The sequence below is a fragment of the Lampris incognitus genome, chromosome 13 (genome assembly GCF_029633865.1).
Source record: "Lampris incognitus isolate fLamInc1 chromosome 13, fLamInc1.hap2, whole genome shotgun sequence".
Classification (NCBI taxonomy): Eukaryota; Metazoa; Chordata; class Actinopteri; order Lampriformes; family Lampridae; genus Lampris; species Lampris incognitus.
The window spans coordinates 4,116,568-4,141,743 of record NC_079223.1 but is presented as its reverse complement, the minus strand read 5'-3'; the positions used below and the strand labels follow the sequence as shown (position 1 = coordinate 4,141,743).

The window sequence follows — 25,176 nt, the reverse complement described above, 5'->3', positions numbered from 1 at the left end:
CTGCAGCATCCTGACAACTTTGTTGTCGAAGGACAGTCTCTAATTTTTTTATTCCTGGGTGAAGGTCGCTTCCTCCTCATCATAGCTGCACGTGTTCGGTCACCGTCCGGAGTTGGAATTTCACTGTCTGACGCTGTAAATGAATTCCATGTGGCTCAAGCAGAGGTGTAGAAATATTCAGTTTGGGGGAAAGTCAGTCGAGGGGAAAGTCACGCCGACTGGCCCGTGTCAACGCGGGGCTTTCCAACAATCTCCCCTCGCCCTTTGCCGGGGGGAAAAACCTGGAAAAGAAGGTCTGCACATCCATGGCAGTCTATAGCCATGTCGAGCTGTGCTACCTCAAGTCATGGTTTACATGGTGGAAAAACATGGTCATATTATAGATGTGAGCACACTTTGGCTGCCCGGTCACAATGACACATGGTGGCCACTGGCTCTGTCCTGGCCAGTGTTGCTGTAGGTTGACCTTTACATGTCCCCAAGCGAAGCAGCTATGCTGCTGGATAAAGTATACAGTCAGTTCCTGTTAAATTCCTTCCACAAGTCCTTTTGTCTATGCAGCATATCTGTTCCTCATTTATGGCTGCTTCTCTTTATGATGGCATCAGTTTCTTGCTTTAACGTTGTTGGAAACTGCTATAAAATACAGTTTCCTAGAGCACACTCGGACAAACAAAATCTGATGAAATGTCTGTTAATGGTCTAAATGGACACACGCAAAGCACTTGGCAATTCTCGATTAATCACCAACACAGCAGCTGACAACCAGTCTCGTCCAGTATGACAGAGTCAACAAGTTCACTGGTTTACATGACTGTTAGAATTCCACTTCATCTCTAATTTCTCTAACCGCCAATTGACATGGACCTTGTGGGTCACATGCACTTATGTCACATATGTAACTTACGTCACACATGTTACATATGTAACGCATGTTAAATATGTTACATACGTAATGAATGTTATGCATGTTACATATGTAACGTGTTACATATGCATCATGTTACACATTTAACATGCGTTCCAGATATAACATATGTAAGATGTTACATATTTAACATATGTTACATATGAAGTGTGTTACATGTGTTACATAACATTGGTAACATCCATTACATATGTAACGTTACGTACGTAACACATTTTACATATGTAACATGTTACATGTGTTACATTGCATATAACATATGTAACACGTTAGGTACGTAAGACATTTTACATATGTAACATGTTACGTGTGTTACATTGCATATAACATATGTAACATTTGGGACTGACAGTGACTATTGTCATGGGACAAACCCAGCATTGTTACTTTTATTCTTAACTGAATAGCGAGATAGATACATAGATACATAGATATGTACATACATAACATTCAGTAGTGTTATCAGTTCAACTTTGATGGTGAGCCAAAATTCAATAGACATTATACTTATGTCAGTTTCCATTGTCCCGTCTTGTACTCCTTTTGCTTGTTTGTATTTTACAGAAAATGTTTACCGTCAGTTAATCAGAGCTGTGAATGTCAGCTTTACTCAGTGTATGGGAACATTTCCACAGTGAACATACTGTTGAATTTGTACTGCTATAATGTGCAGTATGTGTTGGTCTTGCCAAAAACGTCTTCCAGGTCATATCCTCTACTAGCGTATTTTTCCATTGTTTTAACGTTTGGCTATTTCATGTTAATGTGTCAGAAGACTAACTTTAATGTCCATGTTTAATGTTTAACATGTTTAATGTCTGGCGGCGCGAATTGACGTTTGCAGTGGCCTCACCAAGTACCTGTGTGGGAAGATGGCGGGGCGAATTCATGTTTGCGGCGGCCTCACCCAGTACCGTCCATGCAGTGCCTTTGTCCACATCTGCGTCTAAGTTTGTGTTTTCGTTTGATGGCTGGGAGAGCTGGTGCTGGATCAGCTGGGAGAGCTTTTGTCTGCTGCGTCCTGTGGGCCCAGGGACCACAGCCCTGCCTGGAGCTGACAGGACCTGGAAGCGGGGCAGGCTAAGCTAACTGCTAGCACATGCAGACCGGCAGTTCCAATAACACCGAGGGCGGTCTGGCAGCGGCCTCACCTAGCCTTGCCTGTATTTTTGGTGTCATCGTGTGGAGTGTGGGGAGGTGGGTCGAAGGTGTCCGGCTGGGAGAGCTGGTGTTGGGTCAGCTGGGAGAGCCTGGTCTGCTGCTGCCCGGAGCTGTGCCTGAGGAGGAAACACCGAGGGAGGTCTGACAGGAAGCGGAAGCGGAAGCGGGGCAGGCTAAGCTAACTGCTAGCCCATGCAGACCGGCAGCTCCGACAGTCATCCCGGTGTTTGCTGTCTTGGACAGTGATTTTTTTGTTTGTTTATTTTTATTTTTTATTTTTTTTACATGTTAGGTATATGTGTTCTCGTAGTTTTTTTTATAGTTTGGATGTGTGTCTTCTTGTAGTTTGGATATGTGTGTTTGTCTTTGTGTTGCACTGCTGTGGGCTGGGGGAAACGTTGTGTCGTTTCATTTCATGTGCGCAGGTGCATGAAATGAAACGACAAATATGTTCCTGATCCTGGTGTTTGAGATGCAGTTGGTCATGTTTGCCAACACAGATGGGATGTCTGGGTTATTAACTGATGCCATTTTCCATTTTAACGTATGAAAGCAATAAGTGATGAGTCTATTTATATCTCAGTGATGGGAAACATAAATAACTCCAGACTCTGGTTTTCCTTGTTTTTTTAGTGTGCATGCTCTCTCTTCAGCGCTGCCTTGCCTCACATTCACACAGTGCCAGACTTTCACCAGGTGCCTTGGGCACATCAGTGGTATTCCACACCCAGATTTGTTTCAGCCAGTAAACGGATCAGATCTGGTGAACTTCCTGTAGAAGGCCTGCTTCTCTTGGCTCCTACACGCCCAACTGCTGTAAAGGCAAGAATGACGTAGGACCCACATATCACAAATGCTAATTTTTGCCATTTTTGATATGACAGCAATACAATGCATGTGTTTCCCTTTCCCTGTAGGTGCACAATTGAAGCTTGGTACTGCTGCGTAATGGGTCACAAAAACAGATCCATGCCTTGTCTCTTTGGATGTCTGTGCTTCTTGCTCCTCCATTTGCTTTGTGCAGCACAAGATGAAGACTTAAGAAGTAAGGGTGCTTCTGTCTTCACTTTTCTGTCATTTGTTATGCATGTTGTCCATAAATCAAAACCTGGTGTACCTGCAAATGCATACACCTGGCAAAGGTGAATACATGCAGGGGATCGTGAACGCCCCGGCACTGAGAAAATTAGATACGAACAAGAACTATGGTTGTTTTTACATTTTTTTGGAAACCAATATTAAGGTGACTAATCTAGCTGTATCCTATGTCTCCTTTAGGCTGTAGGACGGCGCCGTGTGACTTGGTCTTTATTCTAGATGGTTCGTGGAGTGTGGAGGATGTCAACTTTGAAATAGTCAAGCGATGGCTGGTCAATATAACCACAAGCTTCCATGTTGGACAGAAGTTTACCCAGGTGGGAGTTGTCCAGTACAGCGACGATCCCGTCTTACAAATGCCTCTAGGGAAGTACCCCTCCAACGAGGACCTCATCAAAGCAATGGAGTCCATTGAGTACATGGGGGGGAACACACGGACAGGGACGGCCATCAGGTTTGCTACAGACAAACTGTTCGGCCTCTCTGAGCGTGGTCCAAAGGGCATTGCAAGAATTGCCGTTGTCCTAACAGATGGGAAATCTCAAGATGAGGTTTTGAAAGCTGCAGAAGCGGCAAGGAAAAAAGGAATAATTCTCTTTGCAATTGGTGTTGGGTCAGAGACAGAGGAGGCTGAGCTGAGGGACATTGCAAACAAGCCATCTTCCACCTATGTTTTTTCTGTTGAGGACTACAAAGCTATCTCCAAGATACGCGAGGTTATACGACAGAAGCTGTGTGAAGGTACAGTAAGAGATGACGGCTCAGTGTCAGAATGGCTTTTTTGTGTTTTTCATACTTCAGGCATTATGAAGCACAAACAGCAAACGGTATTAAGTTATTTCCAACGTAGTCGAGAAGGTGGATTGTGTGAGCATTAGCAGGAGAATTTGGATAATCCTGTTTATAGCCCTATTGACTAAAATGTAAAACCAATATTTCCCAAAGCTATCTGCTTTTGCAGTGACTCATCAGTCAACACAGTCCCTGAAGAATTGTAAAGAAAACAAAGGAGGCACAAGGGTCACCATTAAACAGTCAACAATAACAGGGAAACTCTTACCACACAAATCTTAAAGCATAAACATCGTGACGTCTCGGTGATTTCTCCCTCCCTTTTCCCCCCTCTTCCACTCTCTCTCTCCTCGTCTGGCTACGTCTGCTCTGTTGCAGAGACCGTTTGTCCAGCAAGAATCGCTGTCGATTCCCGTGACGAGAAGGGTTTTGATATACTGCTGCATCTCAATTTGGCTAAAAAAGCAAAGCTGACCCATGGGTCGTTTTATGGCAGTAAAGCCTACGAAGTAACATCTCACGTTGACTTAAGCGAGACAACAAGGTACCGTAAATAACCAGATCATAATCTGTTGGTGGATCATCAGCGATGTTTGGAAAGTTGACCGATGTTTTTGATCATCTCCCCATCAGGTCCTTATTCCCAGACGGCCTGCCTCCATCCTATGTGTTTGTGGCAACCCTGAAGTATAAGGGATCTGTGAGCAAGGAAAACTGGGACCTGTGGCGAGTGCAGACTCATGATGAGAAACCACAAATGGCAGTCTCTCTAAATGGATTCGACCGCACGGTGATGTTCACCACCACCAGTGAGGCACCCAGCGGCATCCAAACGGTCACTTTCTCACAGCAGGCTGCAAGGGTAAACCACCACCACCACCACGTACACATCGCTCACAAAGAGTAGCTGTGCTCAGTCAGATTAATAAAGATTTATAGTCACTGATGTTTTTGAAGACGTAGAGTGCTCATAAGTCTGTGCTGAAGGCTCGGCAAATTATTTGAATCGATTCAAGTAGACATCTTCTGCAGGACCGTCGTCACCATTCACAATCAATCCACTTGCAACGTTTGATAATTTTGTTTCAGCCAAGTTGTGTAAAGTATTTTTGTTCAAATGAAAGCAGAGAACCACGTTCTTTTCATTTTCACATCAGTAGATGGTGACAAACTGTTTACACTGCTTTCAGACATCTACATGACCTTCCCGGATGCTACGGCGGAATATATGTGGGAAATAAGTGCAATATTTCATAAATAGCTTATCTATTTTAAGATGGGCGGCACAGCGGTGCAGTGGTTAGTGCGGTCGCCTCGCAGCAAGAAGGTCCTGGGTTCGAGCCCCGGGGTAGTCCAACCTTGGGGGTCGTCCTCTGTGTGGAGTTTGCATGTTCTCCCCGTGTCTGTGTGGGTTTCTTCCGGGGCTCCGGTTTCCTCCCACAGTCCAAAGACATGTAGGTCAGGTGACTCAGCCGTACTGAATTGTTCCTAGGTATGAATGTGTGTGTGTGTGTGTGTGTGTGTGTGTGTGTGTGTGTGTGTGTGTGTGTGTGTGTGTGTGTGTGTGTCAGCCCTGTGATGGACTGGTGGTCTGTCCAGGGTGTCTCCCCGCCTGCTGTCCAATGACTGCTGGGATAGGCTCCAGCATCCCTGCGACTCTGAGAGCAGGATAAGCGGATTGGATAATGGATGAATGAATGAATGGATGTTAAGCTGGAACTATTAAAGCAGTTTATGTTTCAGATTTCAGGTCTTTGTTAATGTTTATGAAGTAATATGCTTACCTACCTGTCTCGTTACAGTCTACCTACTACTACTACTACTACTACTACTACTACTTTCGGCTGCTCCCGTTAGGGGGCGCCACAGCGGATCATCCGTCTCCATCTCTTCCTGTCCTCTACATCTTCCTCTGTGACACCAGCCACCTGCATGTCCTCCCTCACCACATCCATAAACCTCCTCTTTGGCCTTCCTCTTCTCCTCTTCCCTGGCAGCTCCATATTCAGCATCCTTCTCCCAGTATACCCAGCATCTCTCCTCCACACATGTCCAAACCATCTCCATCTTGTCTCTCTTGCTTTGTCTCCAAACCGTCCAACCTGAGCGGTCCCTCTAATATACTCGTTCCTAATCCTGTCCTTCTTCATCACTCCCAGTGAAAATCTTAGCATCTTCATCTCTGCCACCTCCATCTCCTCCTCCTGTCTTTTCATCAGCACCACTGTCTCCAAACCATATAACATAGCTGGTCTCACAACCATCTTGTAAACCTTCCCTTTAACTCTTGCTGGTACCCTTCTGTCACACATCACTCCTGACACTCTTCTCCACCCACTCCACCCTGCCTGCACTCTCTTCTTCACCTCTCTACTGCACTCCCCGTTACTTTGGACAGTTGACCCCAAGTATTTAAACTCATACGCCTTCGTCACCTCTACTCCCTGCATCCTCACCATTCCACCGTCCCCCTCTGTTGTTCACGCATATGTATTCTGTCTTGCCTTGTCTTGTGTCGTTACAGTGCTACCAATTAACGACATCACCTCATTGGCTGCCTGCTACTTTGTATCAGTGCATGAAGTTGTGCTTCACTGCAGTTGCTAAAGTTGTAGCGACTGGACATACAAGTTGGCAATCAACAACTATGGTTTCTCACAAGATTATAACACGAGATTTTTATACTTGTGCCAAAAGTATGACATGGCTCAACCAGACTTCAAAGGCCTGGTGCACAAGTTATTGAACATCGTGAGTTTAAAATGTTTATGAAATGTTTATGTAGCCATATTGGCCTGCAAGGCTTTATCTAATAACTCGAGTACATAAACTTGTTTTTCCCAATGTTTTAGGAGGACAGGCCAAAATAGTGAGTCTACTTTTTAAGCATCTTGCATACCATCATATTACTAAATCTTACACGTGACCATGGCGGCCCTACAAGGTGCTCCCAGTATTCGTTTTTGTATGGAGCCCCCTTCTCTAGGAAGGAATCTGTTCGGCTCAACGTGGTGTTGGTCTTATACTTCCTCTGGACCACATGTCATATCACATGTTACCAGGCGAGGGTAGGTGAGAAATCTATCTGAAAAAGTTGTACTGGACCTGCATGATGTCAAAATATCAGAACTGCTGTCTGACGGGATTGTTTAAGGCTATTCCAGTTGGCCAAGAGCTGGGACTTTTTTACAGTTGCTTCCTGACATTCCTGAGATACGTGTTTTGGATTCCATAACTCTACCCATATGCATTAGTCATTTGAAAAAAATGTGCAGTGAAAGCAGGTGTTTTTTCAAGTTGAGGACTTCTTCCCCGTTGAAAACACAGACATTTTCAAACAACGAACTATCATCAGACACCTACAAACCTGAGTGGTTTTCAGCGTGAACTGTTTGCACATTTTTCCAAGAGTATTCCAACTTCACCCCAGCCTTAAAGCACCCTCCCCCGCATTGGCAACCTCTCTTATCCTCCCAATCATTCTAGTCCGGCTGTGTTTTATTCTTTGTTTTCTGTCTCTGTGTCAGCCCTGAGTTACCATATAACAGTTTTAACACGTTTCCTATTTTCTCTCAAAAAACACGAAAGACACTGTTTGATGAGAAATGGCATCAGCTCCGGCTACTGGTCACCGAAGAGGAGGTTACCCTCTACGTGGATGACCTGGAGATCGAAACTTTACCCTTGGAGCCCCCAGTTGGCATCTTCATTAATGGGAAAACGCAAGTTGGAAAATACATCAACAAAGAAACTACAGTTCCAGTAAGTTGATCAAGTTGAAGGGAACGGGTTTAAATGTGGATGAGCAACTTGAGCGCTGAGCAAATAAACCTACACATGTCATCCTCCTGTATAGAAGTTTACTGAGAAATATGCAATTTTTAAAAACTGTGCATATTTCTTTGGTAAAGTGGGCATCTTTGTCCTCTAGGTTTTATTCAACTTTGCTTCATTTGTTTCTGTGACTAGCTGCTGTTTCAAAAATGCTGCTAAAGCAGGGAATGATAATAATGTTAAGGTAAGGCACTCTAAAGTACAGCATGGTGTGTAGTTTCTTGAATTATTATGTCAAAAAGAAGCACATCCAAAAGGCAACTGTTTTTGCACCCTGAAAAAGTTCCAGAAAAGAAGACTAGTTTTGAGACATTTTATTCTCAGTATTACAGTGGGATTTTTATAAGAGTGTTAAACTTAATAACTGTTTAAACCCCCTCAGACACCCATAAAATCCATTAGACATTGGTTGCCATCTACAGAGCATTGTTGCAAAAATGGCCACAATAGTAACTAAAACTGAAGGAGAAAAAAAACAAAAAAACAACGATGAACAATGGGTTCATGTTTTGTATATGAGTCTACAGTACAGAGAACTATATACTGTATAACATAAAATACTGGTCTGGCACATACCGGAGGGTGTGCTCCAGTGGTTAGGGCATCACACTGCTCAGCCTCCCTGGGAAAGTCTACTCTAGGGTGCTGGAAAGGAGGCCCTGACCAATTGTTGAACCTCAGATCCAGGACGAACAATGCAGATTCCATCCTGGCTGTGGAACACCGGACTAACTCTTTACTAGGGTTGGGCATCGAGAACCGGTTCATTTGGAACCGGTTCCAAAATTCTGATTCCAAAGGAATCGTTAAGAAAGTCAAATTTCGATTCTGCCCACCAGTTCCTAAATAAATTTCACTCGCGCTAAAGTTAGTTTCAGTTTCCATGGTGGCAGCATGCAGCTTCTGTTAAATGTGCGCCATCATGGACCAAAGTGTGGCTTCAAGAAATGAAGCGTTGGCACTGTGGCAACATTATTTTGTGCAAGGGAGGACGCACAACAAATATGGCCAAACACCTTCTACACGGTGTACAGATTAACAAGTGTACCATGTTGGACACGTTGCGCTGGTTTCCATCTCCTGCCTCGGCGTCCTCTTCATCAGCCCTAAGCAAACAGCAAGCAGCACCTCGTCCCAACTGGGTAGGTGAAAATTAATAACATTTGTCTTCTTCGCAACAGCAAGACAGCAAACAACTTATACATGAGCGAGTCGCTAAACTGTATGTAAATACTGAAACGCGTTTTTTCTGTGCTGAACGCTCGCGTGTACAGTCTGAGAAGGCAGATATGCTCATTTTTCTAAACAAGTACTGTTTCTAATTTACGGACTTTAACACCTGGTAGTCCGGACCAGGGTGTGACTGTGTCTTTATTTCTTCGTCTTCATGTATGAAGACAGTTGTAAATGTAAAGAAAAGAATGAGACATGCACATGAATAATCCGTTCTTAAAAGAGAATGGCTTGTATACAGTTTTTTTAAATAAATTTTTCTTACGTGAAAGAAGCACGTGACCTGTTTTGACCCCGCCTCTCAAAGAACCGGAATCAAGAATCGTTAACAACAGGAATCGAAAAGCAGAATCGGAATCAGAATCGTTAAAATCCAAACGATGCCCAACTGTTGTCTTTACCCTTGCAGAAGTGCCGAGGGAGAGGCATGGGAGTTTGACCAGCCAGTCTGCGTGTGTTTTGTGGACTTGGAGAAGGCTTATGACCGTGTACCTCGGGGCGCTCTGTAGGGGGTACTGCGGGAGTATGGGGTACCGGGGCAGTTGCTACAAGACATCTGGTCCTTGTATAACAAAAGTGAGAGCTGTGTCCGCATTCTGGGCACAAAGTCGAACACGTTTTCGATGGGTGTCGGACTCTGCCAAGGTTGTCCCTTGTCTCCGATTTTGTTTGTGATATTCATGGACAGGATCTCAAGACGCAGCCAAGGTGAGGAGTGCGTCCGTTTTGGGAACCTCAGAACTGCATCTCTGCTCTTCACAGATGATGTGGTTTTGTTGGCTTCATCAGAACGTGACCTCCAGCGTGCACTGGGGCGGTTTGCAGCTGAGTGTGAAATGGCCGGGATGAGAGTCAGCACCTCCAAGTCTGAGGCCATGGTTCTCTACCAGAAAATGGTGGATTGCTCCCTCCGGGTTGGGGACGAGTTGGTGCCTCAAGTGAAGGAGTTCCAAATATCTCGGGGTCTTGTTCACAAGTTTGGGTAGGATGGAGTGGGAGATTGACAGTTGGATTGGTGCAGCATCAGCAGTAATGCGGACGTTGTACCGGACTGTTGTGGCGAAGAGGGAGCTGAGCCGGAAGGCAAAGCCCTCAATTTACCAGTCAGTCTTCTTTTCAACCCTCACCTATGGTCATGAGCTTTGGGTAGTGACTGAAAGGGTGAGATTGCAGATACAAGTGGCTGAAATGAGTTTCCTCTGTAGGGTGTCTGGGCTCAACCTTGGAGATAGGGTGAGGAGCTCACATCCGGAGGGAGCTTGGAGTAGAGCCGTTGCTTGAAAGGAGCACGTTGAGGTGGTTCGGGCATCCGATTAGGATGCCTCCTGGGTACCTTCCTTTGGAGGTTTTCCAGGCACGTCCAACTGGGTAGCCCAGGGTAGACCTAGAACTCGCTGGAGGAACTACCTGCCCAATCTGGCCTGGGAACACCTCTGGATCCCCCATGAGGAGCTGGAGGGTGTTGCTGGGGAGAGGGACATCTGGTGTGCCCTACTTAGCTTGCTGCCACCGTGACCCGACCCTGGAAAAGTGGCTGATGATGAGATGAGATGAGATGGTCTGGCACATGAGACACCACATCTCTCAGCATCATAGTTCAGACTCCTAGGGATTTCCTTTGTTCTAAATATCATAATTTTTGTCACTTTGAATGACAAATGTACCACAACTGTATAAACTTAGCACAAAAAGTAATGAAATGTGTGTTTGGTAGATTGTTTCTTTGTTGTAACAATGCTTCTTGGCAATAAATCTTATATCAGGCACCTGATTGTCAGCACCCGGGGTACCAGAAGCTCAAAACGAGTCAATAGCAACAGCAAAATAAGCTGTTTGGCATTGGCAGAGAAGATTTGGCAAATTTTTCATGGACGCAACCCACATACTCAGCTCTGCTGCTCATCCCACAAATGCATGTTCCTTAAAAATGTGGCTCCATTTAAAAGGGAAATAAACGGGCTTTCCAACGGTATAAGATTTATTGCCAAGAAGCATTGTTATAACAAAGAAATAATCTACCAAACACAAATTTCCTTACTTTTTGTGCTTAGTATAGTAAAGTCTGTAGTTTGTCTGCTTGATATCAGGCACAGTGAGGTTACACTTGCAAGTAACATCTCTGTCTCTATTTTTGACCTCACCTCTTTTAAAACGGGAGGTTTTGTCTTACATAGCCATTTTCCCATTTTATGTGCACAATCTGTCAACCGCAAAACTGAGAAATATCACTTAATCTCAGAGTTCTCCAAATGTATGTCATCACTTGTGGTAAATTATGGCAAAATTATTATAGTTGGGGATTTTAACATTTATTTAGACACTTCACCATATCCCTTCACTGCAGAAGCAGTTGATGTTGATTATATGTAACCTTGAGCAACCTGTACATTACATGGTCCAACACATATTATAGGTCAACTCCTATTCTTGCTCTGGCCTGTGGTGGAAAAGTTAGCTTAGCGGAGGTGAGAGGCAACTGTATTTCTTCTCCACTAGTAGTGTTTGTTTTGAGGATCATCTCTTTCAGCCATCATCACAAAGGAGTCATTCTTTCTCTTCACACATCATTAACTCCAATACTGCAACCAAATTCTCTCAAGTCTTCGCCAGGCATAACAATAAGTTTACTCTAACGTGATTTAGTCCTGCTGCGCTGTTGCTTGATCATTTCAGTGCACCATAACATATGACCATTGATGCCTTAGCCCCTCTGAAAATTTCAATGAAACATGTAGGCAAACACTCCCAATGGATTGATATTCACATTCAAAGCCCAGAGAGGAAATCCAGAAACCCAGAACATAAATGGAAATGTACAAAACAACATCTTCATTAAACCAGTTAAATTGCATAGTCAAACTTTTTCTCAGGGGCTTCCGGATTGATTTGACATGGAGTAGATGAGTTTTCAGGGAGCTCTGCCTCAACTTCACCTTTTACCTCTCCCAAAAGACATTCAACTTTCATTTCTCTGTGTCTGAAGTGAGTTATAATGTTCTAAGCAAAATGACAAAACCAGGAAAGGGACAAGAAAAGAGTTCTGCAGAAGAAGATTCTAGTGAGAACTTGACAAAGCTAATGGGCATGGGAGAAGCTAAAGCTAACGCTGCTAGTGCCCCAACTCCAACTACCGACAAGGATGTCCTGGCAGCAATAAACATGCGGAACTGCACAGTCGACAAGACGCTTAATGGGTCCCTCTTGAGCTTCCATCCGGCGCTATCTGTTGTTAGCGAGCGAGTGTCTTCAACTGAGGCTACCACCAAATCACATGAGAGGTTAATCGAGGAGCTGGAAAGGTGGCAGATAGCCTAGCATCTCAATACATGCAACAACAAGCCAAACATGATAACCTGGAGGCTTGCTCCTGCTGGCGAAACATTTGCATAATTGGGGTCAAGGAGAAGGCCGAAGATAGTAGGCCAACAGAATTTGTAGCCAAGTTGCTTCCGAAGATACTGGGAGATGAACACTTTGACTGACCAATTGAAGTGACCGTGCCCACTGGTGCCTAGCACCAGTTAAAGCTGGTAAATCGAGGGCTATTATTGCCAGGCTGTGATACTTCCAGGTGAAAGAAATGGTGCCGAGGCTCTCAAGAGAGGAGGCTCTGCAACAGTATGATGGGCGCCCAGAGTTCATCTATCCCGATCTCACTTTGGCTACCATTAAGAAGCGTCTGGCTTTTGAAGATATCAAGGAGAAGTGCAGAGCCAGGAAAATTTGATGCGGATTCCAACACCCAGCGAGATTGGCAGTTCCAGTTAACAACAATACAAGCATGTTCAGCACCCCAGCCGAAGCTGAAAGGTTCCTGGGCCGAGAAGCTTAAGACTGGGGGCTCTAGTTTCCGGATGGCACAAGTCTGGTGGTATTGCTAACGCAGACATAATGACAATTTCATTGGGTGCAAGATGATTTTTCTCTCACCTGGGCGCGTTTGCTGATTTCCAGGCTCACCATGACATTGCTTGCACCAAAATGGCCGTGAGGGCGCAGTAGAGGGTGTGTCAGTCATAATCAGGTGGTACAGTGCTAGTTTGGTGTCAAATATAAACCAAATACACACAAATCACAGGCCCTGTGATGGCCTGGTGGCCTGTCCAGGGTGTCTCCCTGCTTGCTGTACAATGACTGCTGGGATAGGCTCCAGCATCACTGTGACCCTGTGTAGGATAAGTGGTTTGGATAGATGGATGGATAAACCAAATATTACACTTGTGTCTCCACCTGATCAGACCACGTCTTAGTGCAGATGCAGGCATTGTGTGGTAGTTTGCAGGCTTTAAACAAAGCTGCATTAAGCATAGACTTATCCAAAATGGCACACGCCACTTTTGAATGTTATGTTGGCATATTTCGTGAATAATTTAACTAATGACTACTGTCCTAAAACCTTTTAATCACACAAAAAATATCTCATTATCTTCTCCAAAGGAGTTGAATCAAGTGCAACTGGACTTCGTATATATCCGTGAAGACGTTTCGCCTCTCATCCAAGAGGCTTCCTCAGTTCGTGCCTTTCTGACTAGACCAAGCTAGTCTGACTGGCTGGTGATGAGACTCAGAATTTATCCTCTAAGAGTCGTTGTCAGAGCTATTGATATGCGTGGCTCTTTGTGTCCCGTTGTTTACCAACACCCATCGCTAACAGAGCAAAAGAGAATAGAGAATAATAGAGTACCTACAGAAACTACAGAAAGGAGGAACCGTTGATCGGATACAATACCACCGTCTCTACCCACAAGATAACATTCCATGCATATATGGACTCCCTAAGATCCATAAAGATGGAACCCCCCTCAAGCCCATCGTCAGCAGCATAAACTCGGTCACTGCCAAACATATAGCCAACATCTTGACCCCTTTAGTGGGCGAAACACCTCACCATATCCAAAACTCCATTGACTTCGTGGACAAGGTCCAAGGCGTAAAACTGGAACTGAATGAAACCATGGTATCCTACGACATGACCTCGTTATTCACCTGCATCCCAACCACGGAGGCTTTGGAAACTGTGAGGCAACGTTTGCTACGGGACGACACCCTCCACGATAGGACCAACCTCAGCCCAGACCAGATTTGCCAACTACTGGACCTTTGCCTGAACACTACATATTTCCAATTCAGGGGCCGGTTTTACAGACAGAAACACAGCTGTGCAATGGGCTAACCAGTATCGCCCATTGTGGCCAACTTATATATGGAAGAGGTAGAACACAGGGCCCTGAACTCCTTCAGAGGAACACCTCCGAGCCACTGGTTCAGATATGTGGACGACACATGGGTCAAAATCCAAACACAAGAGGTGCAAGCGTTTACCAAACACATCAACTCAGTGGACAAGAACATTAAGTTCACAAGGGAGGACGTAAAGAACAACAGTTTGCCCTTCTTGGACTGTGACGTCCACATTGGGGAAGACAGGAGCCTCCACATTGGGGTTTACAGGAAACCTACACACACAGACCAATATCTACTTTTCGACTCACACCACCCTCTGGAACACAAACTGAGCGTCATCAGGACTCTGCAACACAGAGCTGACAATGTACCCAGCAGCACTCAGGCCCAACGGGAAGAACACAAACACCTGAAGGGAGCTTTAGAAACCTGCGGCTACCCCAGTTGGACCTTTGTGAAAACTGCATCACATTCCAAAAAGACCAACCGAGTGAGCGAGGAGGAGAAAAGCAACAGAAGGAATAACATAGTCATCCCATATGTTTCTGGGGTCTCCGAGAAACTCATGAGAATTTTCAACAAACACCGCATCCTGGTATACTTCAAACCCGGCAACACACTCCGACAAAGACTGGTTCATCCCAAAGACCGTGTACCACACACCCGGAAAAGCAATCTGGTGTATGCTGTACAATGCAATGAGGATTGCACTGACCTATACATAGGAGAAACCAAACAACCACTACACAAACGGATGGCCCAACAAAAAAGGCCAAACTCCTCAGGACAAGACTCAGCAGTCTATCTACACCTAAAGGAGAAGACACACTCCTTCCAGGACAGCAACGTACACATTTTGGACAGAGAAGATAGATGGTTTGAAAGAGGGGTGACGGAAGCCATCTATGCGAAACTGGAAAAACCATCCTTCAACAGAGGAGGAGGTCTGCGACACCACCTATCTCCCACTTACAATGCCGTCCTTTCATCTCTACCCAGGAGACTCAAGAAGCCTAGCCTCCAAGAACAACAGTCGCTCACTAACGGCTCCAACCACTCTCATGACCACTGAACAATGAAGTCCAAACTAACACCCCCAACCACCGTCGCTGCTAAACAAATGCAAAGCCATAGCTCCGATGGCAACGGGCACGGCTGGACATCGGAGCGCAGGAGAGCCACGCATATCAATAGCCCCGATGGCGACGGGCCTGGCCAAACATCGGTACACAAAAGAGCCACTCATATGAATGGCTCTGTTAACAACGGGCGTTGGTAAACAACGGGACACAAAGAGCCATGGACATCTATAGCTCTGACAACGACTCCTAGAGGATAAATTCTGAGTCTCATCACCAGCCAGTCAGACTAGCTTGGTCTAGTCAGAAAGGCAGAACTGAGGAAGCCTCTTGGATGAGAGGCGAAACGTCTTCACGGATATATACCAAGTCCAGTTGCACTTGATTCAACTCCTTTGGATAACCACGACCTGGATGAATGAGAACATTCACAGACATGTTTCTCAGAGGGTTTCGGGAAGCCTCGGGGACCTGATCTGCTCAAAGCCATTCTTGGAGCAACAAGCTCCTTATCTTTTGCCAATGAGTATGGAAGAATGGCTGTTTTGGTTAGAATGGAGATTGCAAAAAAGTTAATTGTGCGAGTGTGGAAAATGGACTCTGTACCCACGTGTGATTTGTAGTTGAGAGAAATGGCAAACACATTACGTCTGGAGAGACTGAGGTTTTATAATGAAGATAGAGGAGTTGTGTTCAGTAAGATCTGGGACCCTGTGCTGAATTTTTTTTCAGGGGACTAATGTGTTGTGTCCAGTGTAGAGCACCTTGTTGTGTATATTCCTTTTGTTCTTCTACTATGTATTTACACTTCTGTACCTTTTAAAGAAAAACTGCTCTGTTTTCAGTGTAATAATGACTGTGGTAATTAACATTACCAAGAATGTGCTGTTTGTTTGTTTTTTCCTTGTTTGTTTGTACGTTCGTATTCATGCTATGCTCTCAAAAATAATAAACACATATTTAAAAAAAAACTTTTTCACACTTTTAAATTTCTGTTTACTTTTACTCGCCACCTTGTTAACGCACCACTACTGTCATTTCTGCTTCATCTCCAGAGGACCACCAGAAGTTTCAGGGTTTTTCTTCTAAAAAAAAAAAGATTCGACATTTTTGGAGTACCATGGAAGTACCTTCAAGTTGTGCTCATGTTTACAGTTCTTTCCCCTGCTTCCCAGGCTTTTTTGTGGATTTGATCAGGGTAGTTGGCCCTGAAAGTTTATCTGCTATAAATAGCTCTCTTTTTACTGGCGGTGTCCCAAACATGCAACGACAAAGCCTCTTCTTAAGAAGCCACATTTTAATGTCTCTGTTTTAAGTCAAGTCAATTTTATTTGTGTAGCCAAATATCACAAATTTGCCTTAGTGGGTTTTACAGCTACACAACATCCTGTCCTTAGGCCCTCACATCGGATGAGGGACAACTCCCTAAAAAACCTTTAACAGGGAGAAAAACCAGGAAGAAAGCTCAGGGAGAGCAACGCAGGAGGATCTCTCTCCCAAGACGCACAATGTGACATGATATTGTGTTTACACAATTTACACAATGCAACATTGAAAGAGGATAAACAGAATTATAATGGACTTTGAAAATTTATGAAGAATATGATGAGGAGGATGCCAAGCAGTGTCCAGATGCCACCAGAACAGTCCAGGACCCGAACCACATGACTAGCATCATCATGTAAAAAAAAAGAAGAAGAAAGAAACCAATTTTTTTTAGACAATTATAGATCTCAAAACTGTATGTCATCCCGAAAATGTTGCAAAAAGGAGTAGCAAATAACATTTAGGAACGGTGGAGAAATTTAATAATTTGAGAATTTTCAATCTGGCCTCTGAAAACACGACCGCACTGAAACCGGTCTTTGCAAAGCAACTAATGACGATGATACTGTTAAATGCAGACTCCAGCCAGTGTTCTGTCATCGTGGTTTTAGACCTCAATGCAGCTTTAGACACTAGTCAACAGCCTGAGAAACTCAGCTGAGATTACTGGGTCTGCTCTTCAGTTGTTTCCTCTTATCTGTCCAGTTGAACCTTCACAGTGTCATTGGTGAGTACATTGATGAATGTATGTCCTCTACTGAAGATGCTTGGACTAATCTTATTTCTTCATAAACCTCATATCACACTGGCTTAGTGGTTGACTGTTAACTCACAGTGACAGGGACCTGGTTTGATTTTAAGATCACCTGTGTGGAGTTTCCATTTCCTCTCTATGTTTGTGGGGTTATCCTCCAGATATTCCAGTTTCCCCCCACAGTGCAAACATATGTATGCTAGGTGATTTAGAGTCCCATAGGTATTAATGGTGTGTGACTGTGGACCCGTGATTCTCCTCTGTGCATGCTGGGAAAGGCTCCATTCTCCCCAAACTCTGATTTGGATTAGGTGGGTATAAGCAGCAGATGGATTAATGTTGCCTATCGGACACATGATGTAGCTTTCCATTGTTATGTCGATGACACTCAGTTTTATCTCTCTGTCAAACCTGATGAACTCAACAAAGTTTCTGACCACTAAAATTGTTTAGCTGACAACAGAATGGCTGGCACCTCATTTCCTGCAGTTAAACTTTGAGAAAACAGCAGTGTTAGTTATTGGCCCTGAGATGGCCTTTGAGAAACTGGAGCTGGGCCTTAATCCTCTCTCACTTAATATTAAGCCCTGAGCTAGAAATCTAGGTATTCTTGGTGCAAATCTCAACTTTGAACAAATTGGCTGAGTCCTGCTACTTACAGTTCGACAAAATAGCCAAGATAAGTTCTTTGTCACCTTTTGCGGATGCAAACAAAGTCATCCGTGGCTTTGTCTATTCCAGATAGGATTACTGCAGTGCTCTGTACATCTATCTGGGTCATCAGTTTTTATCCAAACTCTGCAAGGTTGTACAAAACTCTGCAGCCAGATTTCTCACTGGAGCAAATGTTAGGTCACATATAACCCCAATGTTGGCTTTCCCTCATTGGTTGCTAATATGGTTGAAGGGTGCTATACAAATAAGACATTATGATCATCATCTCTGGATGGGCCCCTCTGAACAATAGAAGTCAGCATTTAGGTAGAAATTAAACATAACTCCTGAGGCACATTATGTCATTGTGCCTCAGATCTCAACTGGAGTAAAACTGTATGGAAAGGCCCGAGGTTGTGACTAAGACAGCGCTCGACACTGACATCAACAAAATGCCGGATCAAGAATGTTTCATGAGAGAATGTTGTTACTTCCAACTAAAACATCCTAAACCCCAGTAAAATTAGTAACTGAGGCTTTTCTGGGAATTGTTTGTGGCCTATTGACAACTTTTTTTTGGCAGCTCTTCTATGTAACAGTATTTTGAATTCCTTTGTGCTCATCTGATACTAGAATAAGCCATGGAGACTAATACAAAATCCAAATTTAGTCACTTATCAGAGTATTCTAACAGTATTATTAATATTTTATTAGTATGTTAGAGCCAAATAGAGTATGGTAGTGTTGCTGAAGTCATTTGATAATAGTGTTATTCAAACATACTTTAAACTAAACTTTGAATATAGGTAAACAAAACTGAAAACAAAGGGACCAAAATATGGACATAGAGACTTCATCTGTATCTACTGTAATATACAACAAGCTGCAACAACACTTGCAAAATAAGCCCAAAATCACAGTTTGTTTGCTTGTATTAATGTAAAATAAATCCTGTAACCCTAACCCTAATTTCTCCAACTGTGATTTTATGTAGTTTGAGATCCAGAAACTTCGCATCTACTGTGACCCAGAGCAGAACAATCGAGAGACTGCCTGTGAAATTCCCGGAGTTGTGAGTACAAGACTTTGTTCAACTACAGTGTCAGTGTTTGTTTTATCAGTCTGCTACCAGGAAACAGACCTTGATAATGCTGCTTCACCTTGTCAAACAAAATCTTTGCAATGATTGCAATGCATCATTATCTCATTAGATTTTAACATCAATTTAAAAACATTCTATTGCTTCAAATATCTTTCATTCGTTTTTGCACAGTGCATTGCCATATTTTTGGCATAAAATGCATTGTAAATTCCTTTACTTATACCACATACAGTACATCTGTTGATGCATAATGTCGTATTTGGAAAGAGGACCCATGGCTCATCTTCAAGCATATTGCATGGAGTATTATCTTAATGTCTTCTGGCAATGACTTCATGAAATGGCGGCCACTGTTGTGACGACTTAGGCTGTGCCTTAACCACTGATGTAGTGCCAAATTACTCTTTGAAATACATGGCTGCTGGATATGAATATCTGAGGAGGGGGAAAAAATGACGTATACTAAAAAATACTAAAAGATGCCAAATGCTCTTACTCTGTGTCTCAGCATGTCTCTCTAATTATTTCCGTGAGAACATCCTTAACCTACTCTTGGAAATTAATTTTTCTCCAATTAACTACGTACTATATAATCTAGTGTTTAATTTGATTCTATAGTACTTTTTATAATTTGTATGATTCTATACTTTTAAAAATCTTTATAATTCTATTAAGAGTGTCCTGAATCTCCATTCATGTAGGGTGACCTCGCTCCGAAAGGTCATTACTACACACCTGTAGTTCCTAAAGGTCATTACTACACACCTGTAGTTCCTAGTGGTCATTACTACACACCTGTAGTTCCTAAAGGTCATTACTACACACCTGTAGTTCCTGTAGGTCATTACTACACACCTTCAGTTCCTGTAGGTCATTACTACACACCTGTAGTTCCTAGTGGTCATTACTACACACCTGTAGTTCCTAAAGGTCATTACTACACACCTGTAGTTCCTGTAGGTCATTACTACACACCTGTAATTCCTAAAGGTCATTACTACACACCTGTAGTTCATGTAGGTCATTACTACACACCTGTAGTTCCTAGTGGTCATTACTACACACCTGTAGTTCATTACTACACACCTGTAGTTCCTAAAGGTCATTACTACACACCTGTAGTTCCTAAAGGTCATTACTACACACCTGTAGTTCCTAGTGGTCATTACTACACACCTGTAGTTCCTTAAGGTCGTTACTACACACCTGTAGTTCCTAAAGGTCATTACTACACACCTGTAGTTCCTAGTGGTCATTACTACACACCTGTAGTTCCTAGTGGTCATTACTACACACCTGTAGTTCCTAGTGGTCATTACTACACACCTGTAGTTCCTAGTGGTCATTACTACACACCTGTAGTTCATTACTACACACCTGTAGTTCCTGTAGGTCATTACTACACACCTGTAGTTCCTAAAGGTCATTACTACACACCTGTAGTTCCTAGTGGTCATTACTACACACCTGTAGTTCCTAGTGGTCATTACTACACACCTTCAGTTCCTGTAGGTCATTACTACACACCTGTAGTTCCTGTAGGTCATTACTACACACCTGTAGTTCCTAGAGGTCATTACTACACACCTGTAGTTCCTAGTGGTCATTACTACACACCTGTAGTTCCTAAAGGTAATTACTACACACCTGTAGTTCCTATAGGTCATTACTACACACCTGTAGTTCCTAAATGTCATTACTACACACCTGTAGTTCCTAGTAGTCATTACTACACACCTGTAGTTCCTAAAGGTCATTACTACACACCTGTAGTTCCTGTAGGTCATTACTACACACCTGTAGTTCCTAGTGGTCATTACTACACACCTGTAGTTCCTAAAGGTCATTACTACACACCTGTAGTTCCTAGAGGTCATTCCTACACACCTGTAGTTCCTAGTGGTCATTACTACACACCTGTAGTTCCTGTAGGTCATTACTACACACCTGTAGTTCCTGTAGGTCATAACTACACACCTGTAGTTCCTAAAGGTAATTACTACACACCTGTAGTTCATTACTACACAACTGTAGTTCCTGTAGGTCATTACCACACCCCTGTACTTCCTAAACATAATTACTACACACCTGTAGTCCCTAGTGGTCATTACTACACACCTGTAGTTCCTGTAGGTCATTACCACACACCTGTAGTTCCTAGTGGTCATTACTACACACCTGTAGTTCCTGTAGGTCATTACTACATACCTGTAGTTCCTATAGGTCATTACTACACACCTGTACTTCCTAGTGGTCATTACTACACACCTGTAGTTCCCAAAGCTCATTAATACACACCTGTAGTTCCTGTAGGTCATTACTACACACCTGTAGTTCCTATAGGTCATTACTACACACCTGTAGTTCCTGTAGGTCATTACTACACACCTTCAGTTCCTAAAGGTCATTACTACACACCTGTAGTTCCTGTAGGTCATTACTACACACCTGTAGTTCCTGTAGGTCATTACTACACAGCTGTAGTTCCTAAAGGTCATTACTACACACCTGTAGTTCCTATAGGTCATTACTACACACCTGTAGTTCCTAAATGTCATTACTACACACCTGTAGTTCCTAGTAGTCATTACTACACACCTGTAGTTCCTAAAGGTCATTACTACACACCTGTAGTTCCTGTAGGTCATTACTACACACCTGTAGTTCCTGTAGGTCATTACTACACACCTTCAGTTCCTAAAGGTCATTACTACACACCTGTAGTTCCTGTAGGTCATTACCACACACCTGTAGTTCCTAGTGGTCATTACTACACACCTGTAGTTCCTGTAGGTCATTACTACACACCTGTAGTTCCTATAGGTCATTACTACACACCTGTAGTTCCTAAATGTCATTACTACACACCTGTAGTTCCTAGTAGTCATTACTACACACCTGTAGTTCCTAAAGGTCATTACTACACACCTGTAGTTCCTGTAGGTCATTACTACACACCTGTAGTTCCTAGTGGTCATTACTACACACCTGTAGTTCCTAAAGGTCATTACTACACACCTGTAGTTCCTAGAGGTCATTCCTACACACCTGTAGTTCCTAGTGGTCATTACTACACACCTGTAGTTCCTGTAGGTCATTACTACACACCTGTAGTTCCTGTAGGTCATAACTACACACCTGTAGTTCCTAAAGGTAATTACTACACACCTGTAGTTCATTACTACACAACTGTAGTTCCTGTAGGTCATTACCACACCCCTGTACTTCCTAAACATAATTACTACACACCTGTAGTCCCTAGTGGTCATTACTACACACCTGTAGTTCCTGTAGGTCATTACCACACACCTGTAGTTCCTAGTGGTCATTACTACACACCTGTAGTTCCTGTAGGTCATTACTACATACCTGTAGTTCCTATAGGTCATTACTACACACCTGTACTTCCTAGTGGTCATTACTACACACCTGTAGTTCCCAAAGCTCATTAATACACACCTGTAGTTCCTGTAGGTCATTACTACACACCTGTAGTTCCTATAGGTCATTACTACACACCTGTAGTTCCTGTAGGTCATTACTACACACCTTCAGTTCCTAAAGGTCATTACTACACACCTGTAGTTCCTGTAGGTCATTACTACACACCTGTAGTTCCTGTAGGTCATTACTACACAGCTGTAGTTCCTAAAGGTCATTACTACACACCTGTAGTTCCTATAGGTCATTACTACACACCTGTAGTTCCTAGTGGTCATTACTACACACCTGTAGTTCCTAGTGGTCATTACTAAACACCTGTAGTTCCTAAAGGTCATTACTACACACCTGTAGTTCCTATAGGTCATTACTACACACCTGTAGTTCCTATAGGTCATTACTACACACATGTAGTTGCTGTAGGTCACTACTACACACCTTCAGTTCCTAAATGTCATTACTACACACCTGTAGTTCCTGTAGGTCATTACTACACACCTGTGGTTCCTGTAGGTCATTACTACACACCTGTAGTTCCTAAAGGTCATTACTACACACCTTCAGTTCCTGTAGGTCATTATTACACACCTGTAGTTCCTGTAGGTCATTACTACACACCTGTAGTTCCTGTAGGTCATTACTACACAGCTGTAGTTCCTAAAGGTCATTACTACACACCTGTAGTTCCTATAGGTCATTACTACACACCTGTAGTTCCTAGTGGTCATTACTACACACCTGTAGTTCCTAGTGGTCATTACTAAACACCTGTAGTTCCTAAAGGTCATTACTACACACCTGTAGTTTCTATAGGTCATTACTACACACCTGTAGTTCCTAAAGGTCATTACTACACACCTTCAGTTCCTGTAGATCATTATTACACACCTGTAGTTCCTAAAGGTCATTACTACATACCTGTAGTTCCCAAAGGTCATTACTACACACCTGTAGTTCCTAGTGGTCATTACTACACACTTGTAGTTCCTATAGGTCATTACTACACACCTGTAGTTCCTAAAGGTCATTACTACACACCTGTAGTTCCTATAGGTCATTACTACACAGCTGTAGTTCCTAAAGGTCATTACTACACACCTGTAGTTCCTATAGGTCATTACTACACACCTGTAGTTCCTAGTGGTCATTACTACACACCTGTAGTCCCTAGTGGTCATTACTACACACCTGTAGTTCCTGTAGGTCATTACTACACACCTGCAGTTCCTAGTGGTCATTACTACACACCTGTAGTTCCTTTAGGTCATTACTACACACCTGTAGTTCCTAAAGGTTATTACTACACACCTGCAGTTCCTAAAGGTCATTACTACACACCTGCAGTTCCTGTAGGTCGTTACTACACACCTGTAGTTCCTAAAGGTCATTACTACACACCTGTAGTTCCTAAAGGTCATTACTACACACCTGTAGTTCCTGTAGGTCATTACTACACACCTGTAGTTCCTATAGGTCATTACTACACACCTGTAGTTCCTGTAGGTCATTACTACACACCTGCAGTTCCTAGTGGTCATTACTACACACCTGTAGTTCCTGTAGGTCATTACTACACACCTGTAGTTCCTGTAGGTCATTACTACACACCTGTAGTTCCTAAAGGTCATTACTACACACCTGTAGTTCCTAGTGGTCATTACTACACACCTGTAGTTTCAAAGGTCATTATTACACACCTGTAGTTCCTGTAGGTCATTACTACACACCTGTAGTTCCTAAAGGTCATTACTACACACCTGTAGTTCCTGTAGATCATTACTACACACCTGTAGTTCCTGTAGGTCATTACTACACACCTGTAGTTCCTAAAGGTCGTTACTACACACCTGTAGTTCCTGTAGATCATTACTACACACCTGTAGTTCCTTTAGGTCATTACTACACACCTGTAGTTCCTATAGGTCATTACTACACAACTTCAGTCCCTAAAGGTCATTACTACACACCTGTAGTTTCAAAGGTCATTACTACACACCTGTAGTTCCTAGTGGTCATTACTACACACCGGTAGTTCCTAGTGGTCATTACTACACACTTGTAGTTCCTAGTGGTCATTACTACACACCTGTAGTTCCTAGTGGTCATTACTACACACCTGTAGTTCCTAAAGGTCATTACTACACACCTGTAGTTTCTATAGGTCATTACTACACACCTGTAGTTCCTATAGGTCATTACTACACACATGTAGTTGCTGTAGGTCACTACTACACACCTTCAGTTCCTAAATGTCATTACTACACACCTGTAGTTCCTGTAGGTCATTACTACACACCTGTGGTTCCTGTAGGTCATTACTACACACCTGTAGTTCCTAGTGGTCATTACTACACACCTTCGGTTCCTGTAGATCATTATTACACACCTGTAGTTCCTAATGGTCATTACTACACACCTGTAGTTCCCAAAGGTCATTACCACACACCTGTAGTTCCTAGTGTTCATTACTACACACTTGTAGTTCCTATAGGTCATTACTACACACCTGTAGTTCCTAAAGGTCATTACTACACACCTGTAGTTCCTATAGGTCATTACTACACAGCTGTAGTTCCTAAAGGTCATTACT

At 43.2% G+C, this 25,176-nt stretch overlaps 1 protein-coding gene across 3 annotated transcripts in view; it reads left to right on the top strand.

Annotated features, from left to right (window-relative positions):
* col21a1 (collagen, type XXI, alpha 1) overlaps positions 1–25,176 on the top strand; it is a 71,937-nt gene that overhangs the window by 1,616 nt on the left and 45,145 nt on the right. For 2 of the 3 annotated variants that reach the window (XR_008811286.1, XM_056292372.1), the window contains exons 1-6: positions 3,011–3,134; positions 3,368–3,928; positions 4,358–4,523; positions 4,613–4,841; positions 7,568–7,741; positions 19,038–19,115. Coding sequence is in view for 2 of the 3 variants with exons in the window: in XM_056292372.1 (XP_056148347.1) it covers positions 3,038–3,134; positions 3,368–3,928; positions 4,358–4,523; positions 4,613–4,841; positions 7,568–7,741; positions 19,038–19,115 (1,305 nt within the window). In the remaining variant the exon portion in view is untranslated. Of the gene's footprint in view, positions 1–3,010; positions 3,135–3,367; positions 3,929–4,357; positions 4,524–4,612; positions 4,842–7,567; positions 7,742–19,037; positions 19,116–25,176 lie in introns of those variants that run through there. The other variant, XM_056292373.1, reaches the window with a different exon arrangement.